We start from the raw sequence: 9,374 nt of genomic DNA on the forward strand, positions 1-9,374 counted from the left end.
ACAATCTTTTGCTTACTTTTTTTAATATTGTTCTATGTAATAAGAACTAAAATTTTATCTCGCAATCCATGTAATGAAAATATAATTTAGGTTTAATAAGTAAAGTAATTTTTATATATAAAGTCTTTTATTTATTTTGATTTTTATATATAATGTTTTACATCAATAGAATCCTTAATTTCGTAAAAAGACTTTGGATTCTTCCATTAAATTGACACCAAACTGAGTAGAAGAATTACATGTCAAAATCTAAAGTGTTATTATGAATAGTAGTAGTTTAGATATAGTTTATCACGTATGGTTAAAGACGGGGGGACTAGAATAGACAATAAACATGTGGCGTGGTTTCCGGGATCTCAGCATCTTAAGGGTGTAAAAATTCGATGAAAATTAAAAAGTAAATGGAAACACCATTCGACAATTCTATCACTAGATGATGATTTTCAGATTTAGAACGACGTACATACAAAAATACATCAACAGTTTTAATGTCTCTCCCCTCCCAAAAATCCTACGTGTGCTTCTTCTTGGTACAGAAAGGGCAAAAAATACAAAAAGGCCTTCAAAACTTGTATTTCAAGTAAAGCTCTCTTATTTGGGAAAAATGGAACAGAATAAGATCATCAAACAGTCTCTCTACGTTCTTCAAAATTATACAAAGATGAATGCAAAGAAAGTATGCTGTCTAAATCCCTCTCAGGTGCTGCATGCAACCACCTGTCACTACTCGATCTTTGCCTCTGTAAGTTGCTTATGGAATTTGAAGAAGCCCACGAATGTGATCCAGTCTGAGAGTGCACCTCAAGAAATTTCCCCCTTAAAGAGCTTATTTCCTTCACTTTCCCATGACTTTTCCCCACAGTCTTCAATCTACCATTCTGGCTGGTCACAGGACGGAAACTGACTGAACAAACTGTTTTCATATTACTGGAGCGATCAATGCTCGGAAGAGGACACGACTCTAGTTTTGATCTTCCCATGTTCCAGAACGAAAATGATTGTTGCAGCTTGGATGGAACCTGATAAACCAACCGAGAGAGAAAAACATTCATGAACTTGTTTGTCTTAAATTCAAACTAGTCATACAAACAAGTTTCTCCCATAAACATTGAAATGACGTAAACTTAAAATGACCAAAATAGCACAAATGTTTTGTTGTTCCCAGACAAGGTGGTGCAACCACATTAGCAAATATACCATCACTAGCTGTAATCACCGCTAGTCCCAAGGGAGCTCAGTGTAGTTGTCCCATATTTCTTATCACACTTTATCTGATTATTCAATACTATAAGAAATATCTACAAGAGTGTGATTGCCAGATTTTTCAATACTTGGGTTGTTTTAATATTCAAGAATGAACTCATTGAAATATATATCTGGGTGGTATCTGAGAAGAGATAATATCAGTTAACTTGTTAAATTTTTCGATCAAAGAATAATAAATGAAGCATAAAACTGTCTTATAAATCCATTAGAATTGCTTAATGATGTTCAAAATGAGAAAACTATAATTTTATTTTGTATGATGAACAACTCAGCTCCCCGATTATTCAGTGGAACCAGGATATACATAAAAGAGCATATAATTTGAATACAAGACTCAGTCATGTATAAATACTTGCATTAAATAAATTTCGGAATAACTCACAGTGGAGATAAGGCTGCTACGAGCAAATGCAAGTGACAATGTAGAAAATGGAGATTTCCCAGGTTTTCCCTTCGGCTGATCTGTTGTCTGTCCCTGCTCAACAGACCCGAAACTTGATTGTGCACTATTATCCTCGTCTTCATCATCTCCATCATCATCATCATCATCTTCCTCTTCCACCACTGCAGGAGCTTCCTCTTCCACCTTTGCACGAGCTTCCTCTTCTACCTTTGCACGAGCTTCTTCATCTTGTTTGGGTACAGAAGCCATATCATCATCACCATCTTCTTCATCATCATCCAGCAAACCCATCTCTGCCTTCTTTTCCTCTTCTTTCTCTCTTATGCGCAATAACCTTTCCATTTCCTCAACAGCCTCTTCTAGTCCAATTTCAGCTTCCAGCAGTTCAAGATCCACCTCAAGTTCTTTCTTTTCCTCCTCCTTAATTTTTTTCTGCTCTTCAGTCCATTTATCCAGCTTATCAAGCCATGGCTTGCAAGCATTTCCAATTGCAAGTATAATACGCAACAATATGCTCTTCTTTTTTTTATCCGTTTCATATCCAAAAAACTCATCATAACCAAGGGGCAGGAACACAGCCTTTTCAGGATCAACATCCTCACCCTCTTTCAAAGGTGGCTGCCAAAATAAACGTATGCCGTAATTCTCATCCTCAATATAATTGATAATATGTCCAGTTGGTGTATGGAGGATCAAAGGATCCTCAGTATATATAAGCTTTGAAGGATCTTCAGGATCAGGCTCTGGTTCTTTATTAATAAGGACAAATTCAGGAAGCTCGCTATTTTCCTCTGACCAAGCATTTGAAGGAAGAATCAATTAAGAACTTTTGTACTTGTTCATATAGAAAAGCGGGAAGAACAAATACCTTTTGACCACCAGTGCTCAAGTTCAGCTGGCATGGGTAACCTCAGAGGAGCTCTATAGAAAGAGTTCAACCACATTTCTCTTTCTTCATCTACTTCACTCACGTATACTTTCCAGTAATCAGGGACCTGAGATAGAATCATATGCATGTTTCAACTTCCTTGCATAAGATGACAATAAGCAATATATTAGGATAAAACATTGCCAATAAGCCTCACTTCATAAAACTGATTAATGAAGCCAGGTGCCATCCACACATCGTCTTCTTCATAAAAGTAAGGATGCTGTGGATCAGTATAAGGGCCTCTCTCTTCTCTAACCACTGCAAAAACAAAATGTTAAACGATGTGTAACAAATAATGATAAACAAAAAATCAGCACCACGCCAGTCAGGAAAAGAGGGGGAAAACACTTCCATTCCAAAATAGCACATACTTACTAGATGAGACATTTGTCTAGAGGCAAAAAGGAGAATCAAATGAATACATATTTGCAGTGTGAAGTTACAATTGGTCATTGATCTTTATATCACAATGCAGAAGGCACAAATTGTGAAACAAAAAGACACTGGCAATAAGTGTTCCTTTCCTAAATCCTAACTGGTATTAAAATATAAAATTGTTTACTTCGCTGAAAAAATTTTAGATAAATAAATTGCTCACTCTTTTCAGCTTCTAGGGAGTTGTGAAAAATAAACAATTGTTTTCTAATAATAATATCAGTCAAACATATGCTAAATGGTGATAAGATGTAAAAAGAAGAAAGAATAGAACATGAAATTTTATGACTAAATCAACAGCACATGCACTAATAAATGGATCTACCAACCAAAGAAATGGCAAAACCCAAAATCGGAAACAACAACAACTGGTCCCACCACTAAAAAATGCATATAAGGTTTTCCAATATTTTCAAAAAGGTCAAACAACAACATACTTCCATCTGGTTTGTTAATAAACATGCGAGCCTTTGCAGCAGCAACATCTGCTATAGCAGCATGCATCTGAAATTCACAGAATATCAGAAAGATCAAGATATTCACACAGGTCTTCATTATTAGTTTTTCATTATACAGAGAAGAAAAAGTTATGAAAAAATACCCCTGAAATTTCTTCATCACATCCCTCAAACTCGTCCACATATTCTCCAAAATAAAATCTACCCTGCATGCACACACATTATGTAACCAGGAAATAAAATAGGTCTATTCATAAGCGTGTTGGAAAAAAGATGACATCATCCCTTATGTTGACATACCTTGCAATTCCCCCAATTAATTAAGTGGCAAAAATCAACCGAATAATGTAGATAATACACCATAAAAACAAAATCGAAGTATGCTGGGTAAATAAAACGGTCTCAATAAGCATAAGGAATGTAGGACACTCCAAGGAAACTAAAGAAAAACATTGTTATTTGTGCAATTAGTTTCCAACTACTAGGGCTGGGCACAGTTAACTTAAAATACTTAAACTATAGTTTATATGTACTTTTTTAAACTTAAAAAACTTAAACTACTTTTACTAAAAACTATTTATACTGAATAATAGTTCAGTTTAAAAATACTAAACTATTTTATTCTGAGTACAGTTAACTGGTTTCAGTTTTCCTATTTCCTTTCTCAATCACAGTTAGGTTTTTCTATTTCCTTTCTCCATCACAATTTCCTGTTTTCCTATTTCCTATCTCCGTTGAAGGCTGCCGCCACTGTCGTTGAAGGCTGCCATTGTCCAAGGCTCGCCGCGTCGCACTCTGCCGCCACCACACTTTGCCGTCACCAAATTGTTGAAGGCTCTTCCACCATGTCCAAGGTTTTGAAAACACTTCTTGTTGGAAAGAGAAGCAAATCTGCAACCCAAAGGTACGTTTTTCCCTTTCCCTTTCAAAAGAGACTGAAAAACCTTGGCATAGTAGTAGTGGAAGAACGAAGGAGAAGAGGGGGAGCAAAACGACGCCGTTAAGGCAGGAGCCGAAGGAGGATGCATCTGAGTTCCTGAAGGAGTCGATGGAGTTGCCGACAGGGGGCGAGGGCGGGAGGCCGTTGCTGAAGAAAGAGTAGTTGAGGAAGGACTGGACGCCATGGACGGCGAGGGAGGATGGAGAAGAGGTCGGGGTGGGTGAGAGGGGTGTGGTCGAGGGAGAAGTTGGTGGAGGAGTTGTTGGTGACGAAGATGGTTTTGGCAGTGAGAGGGTAGGGAGGCGGGCGTGGCGGGGGAGGAGGAGATCGGAGAAGGGGAGGCACTAAAAGACGACATGATAGGGGAGTAGGAAGGGGATCCAGCAAAGGACGGTCGAGGAAGGCTTTGCTTGGGATGAAGAGTGTGGCTTTGAACTAAAACAATTTACTAAATTGTATTGCAGTGTAACTGAACTAAAATTAAGTTTAGTTCAGTTTCTTTGAACTACATTTTTAGTTCAATTCAGTTTCCTTGAATTATTATATAGTTAACTATAATTGATTATAATACAGTGCAAATAGTTCAGTTTGTCCATCCCTTTCAACTACAAAGTCCAGCTTTCTCTGCCTAGTTCAGTAAAAATTGACAAGAGGTTGACTATAGTTAATAAGTTGAAACATAAATTTTGTATAATCCATTCACCCACATGTAGGACACGCTCATTGACTTCAAATACACCACATCCATGCATCCTGCCATGCTTCCACTGACCAGCATAACGATATCGACCTTTCTCCCTGGACAAAAAATATAAAACCTCTTTCAGTACTGGTAATAATGTTCTCGGAGAGATATAAAGGGACAATACAGTAATTTCCAGAGAGAAGGATTGAAAAGTGGCACTTCTCTTAAAGATAATAAAGTGATTCAAACTGAAAAGACTAAATAGAAATAGACAATTAAACTTACGGCTTGCTTCCAAATTGCTTTATCCATTCCTCATTCTCATAATAGGGGATTTCATACTCCCCATCTGCAAGATTATACATATCTTCAACATCCTTCTCAAGCCATTCTCTGTCTTCTGGGGACATATAATCCCTAGCTATAATCCTTCCTTCAGCTCGCATCTTTGCTTCAAGCCTGAGGGCATGGATAAAAAAAGCAGCCCAAGTTTGTTCTCGAGAAAATGAATGTATATCCAAACTGTGTCACAATCTAAGACTTTACTAAGACGCAACAGGGCAATTCAAAGAAAGATACATACTTGGACCCAGGAGCAGGCTCTATGACAGGTATATCAAGTTCAAGTACACCATGACCCTCTACATCATTTTGAAACCATTCACCTTCATACCTATGAAAAGATAATACATTGCAGAATATCAATGACAATAAAAAATAGTTGTATGAAGACGGGCATGTCAAGAAATGAAGAGCCAATTTGTCTGATGGGAAAATGGGTATGCTGGCCCTAATTGAAATACTTAGCTAAAAGGGAGTCATAGACTGCAATAGAGCCCTAAAAACATGGCTATCAGACCCAAATAGCCTGAAGAGTGAAAATTGAATTCCTCAATTTGAGGTTGGCAATAGAAATTTGTTGAACTTAGAGTGTCTTTGCTTACACAATACCAAAAAATTGTTCATTGTCACCTCCCACAAATTTCCAAGGCAAATCTGTTAATGCTTCAAGCCAATGAATGTGTTCTGCAAAAAGAAGCATGACAGGCAGCATATGCCCACAAATTTAACAAAAGCGTACCAGCTAACCTAACCATTTTTTCAAGTCAGCTTTCCTGTGTTGACGTTAACTGGGAATTTTACATTGTGGCTATGGACTCATCTCTATCGTTGTTGTTGTGGGAAATTACAGAATAATGCATCTGATGTTGCTGCAATTGCTATTAGTAACCCCAACAATCTTGACACTGTGGCTGAAGTTGCAGCCACAAACCAATATTTAAAACCGTTATACCTTTGTCTCATCAGACCAACGGCACAACAAAAACCTAAGACAAAATTCTCCCCTCTTTCAAGTTACATTGCTTGAATCCACACACACACACAAACAAACACATATATAATGTTAGTTTACCACCGGCATTATCATCACCTAGTGTGTTAGTTTTACTTAATTATCGTTTTCTACAACGAGAATCCATAACTCGCGACATTCGTGTTCAACGGAACTCAATGAAAAAACAAACACACCATTAGAAGAAACACCTCAACGGAGTAAAGACAAACCTGATCAATCTATCGTCCGAAATATAAACTCCTTTCCCATGAGCATAGTCATCCCAAACGGTCCCTTCATAGCTGAAAAAGAAACGCATAATCTATCCAACAGCAACAACCATACATGTAGCACATTAAAGTGAACATAAAAAAAAAAAATCATGTAAGTGTTACAATATAGAACGATACACATACGTGCTACCATCTTCGAAAACGCAGCTAACCCATTTGAGGAACTCCTCAATCCTATCCAACTCTTCGATAGTATCCTTGGGAGTGGCAATGTCGTAGTGATTATCGGGAATTGGAGGGTAATGTTTGCGGAAAGGAAGATAGAACGGCGCAATGGGAGGTTCTTCTCCCTCCGCAAGCTGTTCGTTAACGTAGTTGTACTCTTCCTCGGTGGCCCAAGCAGGGTCCCACCCTGTGCCGCCAATTTCGGGGACCGCATCCGCCCAAAGCTCGCGAAGGTCCTGCTCGGTCCAGTTCTCGGGGTCCTCGGGGAAGTCGAAAGGGTTTTCCTCCTCCGCAATCAAGGGGTCCAGCTCCTCATGCAGCTCCTTCACCGCCGTGCTCTCCAGCGCTCGACTGAAGTCTTGGAGGTTGGTCTCCGGGTTGTTGCGCTTGTCCTCCGGCACCTCTTCGTCCTCGTCGTCCGGGAACTGGAATGCACGGCGGAAGGCCTCATCCTCCGCCTCGTCGTAGGAGTAGTCAGATTCGTAGTCGGAGTCAGAGTCGGAGTCGGAGGAGGCGGCGTTTTGGGGCTCATTGGCCGTAGGAGAGCCTTGCGGTTGGTCTTCGTCATTGGCCATTTGGGAACGGAACGGTTAGAGAATACTGCGAAAGGATAAGGTGAGTTAGTGAGTGAGTGAATGAGATGACACATTTACATTACATGAATCCTACCAGCAGCTACCTATCGTTACAAACGACGATAGAGGCAAACAAAAGAGAAAGAGGGTTCTTCCCATACGACACCCTTCTCTGTCGTTTCACTGTTTCATCTCATTTTAAACTCATCTTCCCTTGAAGTCAATTCTATAAACTCAATTTCGTTTTACTTTCATTATTTTATTGTGGATAATGCTCTATTTATATTTTATATTTTTTTATAATTTTTCTTTGATTTAAAAAAATAAGTTAAAATCACGCATCAAGTTTTTTTTTTTTTTCGAAAACACAAAGGTAAAATTTATTCCTCTAGGTTTTCTCACTGGGCCACTCTATGGGTCTTACAGTTCTAAAGTCTATGGCCTATGTTTTCTTCCTGCAACCCCATAGCATTTATTGCCCTTTATTAAAAATCTACTTCCCTCACCCCCTTCTCACACTGTATACACCTCCATTTTTTCTCCATTCTTTCCATTACCTAAGAAAACAATCCAACATTTTGCAACTTCTTCATTACAACCTCTCCAGTTTGCAAGGACACTTAATGCTCGATATATGCTAAAAGTACTTCCATTGTTATAAAATGAAGGGTGACATTCAGCTATATGTGATTGTTATGGAATCTCAATGTCAGTTTCTAACATATAAGCTGAATGTTCGCCTCAAATTTAAATTACATATTATATAATTCGAAATATAAATTTATATTATAAATTATAGAATTTAAAATATAATTCATATTTCTTTTTCAATTTTATATTATGAAATGCATAATTAAAATATAAATTTGTATTATGAATGATATAATTCCAAATGTAATTTACATTTTTAGATTTTGTTCCAAACATGTATTACAAATTATATAATTTAGAATGTAAAATTCTATTACAGATTGTATAATAAAAAACGTAATTGTTCTTATGTATTATCTTCTAAATTTATATTATAGATTGACAACTCATAATATAAATTTATATTAGTTTAGAATATTTACAGTTTGAAATATATTTTTCTATTAACTTCAGCAAAGGTATAATTAGAATATTAAAATAGGGTTAAATATGTTTTTAGTCCCTGTACTTTGGGACGATTTTGGTTTTAGTCCCTCTTTCAAATTAAGGTATAATTTAGTCCTTCAACTTTAGGAAACTCTAGTTTTAGTCATTTTTACCAAATTTTTTTAACTTTATTTGCTGAGGCAAAAATGTGTCAAATAGTGTAAACAATCCAAATGCTAGAATGAAACACGTTTGAAACAACAAATAAAGTTAAAAAAATTTGGTAAAAAGGACTAAAACTAGAATTTCTTAAAGTTGAAGAAGGACTAAATTGTACCTTAGTTTAAAAGAGAGACTAAAACCAAAATCGCGGGACTAAAAACATATTTAACCCATTAAAATATATGGAGTTGAAGAAAGAAAACATGGAGGTACAAGAAGAAATTCCCAAGTCCATGAAGTTGGGTCCTATCTGGTGAGATGAATGTCTACCCTTGTTGCCTTGACAGACTGTAAGAATACGTTTCCACATCTTCACAATATTTTAAGAAGTTAATAATTATAATTTATATTCTATGATTTTTATTTTTTAATGTAGCGCCTGTCTGTAGCAGCATTTTAAACGCATATTTATGTATATATTTTCATGTCAAACCAACAAAAACTGAAAAAAGAAAAAGGTACCTAGTAAATAATTATTTAATATATTTTTTTTATAATAATAGTGATACATAATTCATATTCATATTGATTATCAATATATTGTAATTAAACATGCACCCTGTCTAAACCCAAAAATAATATAGAAAT

The 9,374-nt window shown here is 36.7% G+C and overlaps 1 protein-coding gene across 3 annotated transcripts; it reads right to left on the reverse strand.

The window, feature by feature from the left end:
* Positions 1 to 364: 364 nt before the first annotated feature.
* On the reverse strand, positions 365 to 7,680 carry LOC106759253 (protein TIC 100). Of its 3 annotated transcripts, none has more exons than XM_014642334.2 (12): positions 7,592 to 7,680; positions 6,871 to 7,512; positions 6,685 to 6,756; positions 5,702 to 5,791; positions 5,404 to 5,577; positions 5,141 to 5,231; positions 3,637 to 3,699; positions 3,473 to 3,539; positions 2,755 to 2,858; positions 2,538 to 2,664; positions 1,649 to 2,460; positions 365 to 1,019 (listed from the first exon to the last, which is right to left on the reverse strand). In XM_014642334.2, the coding sequence occupies exons 2-12, from the start codon at positions 7,485 to 7,487 to the stop codon at positions 624 to 626; spliced, it is 2,613 nt and encodes an 870-aa protein (XP_014497820.1). In that variant the 5' UTR covers positions 7,488 to 7,512; positions 7,592 to 7,680; the 3' UTR covers positions 365 to 623. The 3 variants fall into 3 exon arrangements, with proteins under 3 accessions (XP_014497820.1, XP_014497821.1, XP_014497818.1); XM_014642335.2 differs by having other exon boundaries at positions 7,582 to 7,648; XM_014642332.2 differs by lacking the exon at positions 7,592 to 7,680 and having other exon boundaries at positions 6,871 to 7,585.
* Positions 7,681 to 9,374: the final 1,694 nt, after the last annotated feature.

Source organism: Vigna radiata, chromosome 4 (assembly GCF_000741045.1).
Source record: "Vigna radiata var. radiata cultivar VC1973A chromosome 4, Vradiata_ver6, whole genome shotgun sequence".
In the NCBI taxonomy this organism is placed as follows: Eukaryota; Viridiplantae; Streptophyta; class Magnoliopsida; order Fabales; family Fabaceae; genus Vigna; species Vigna radiata.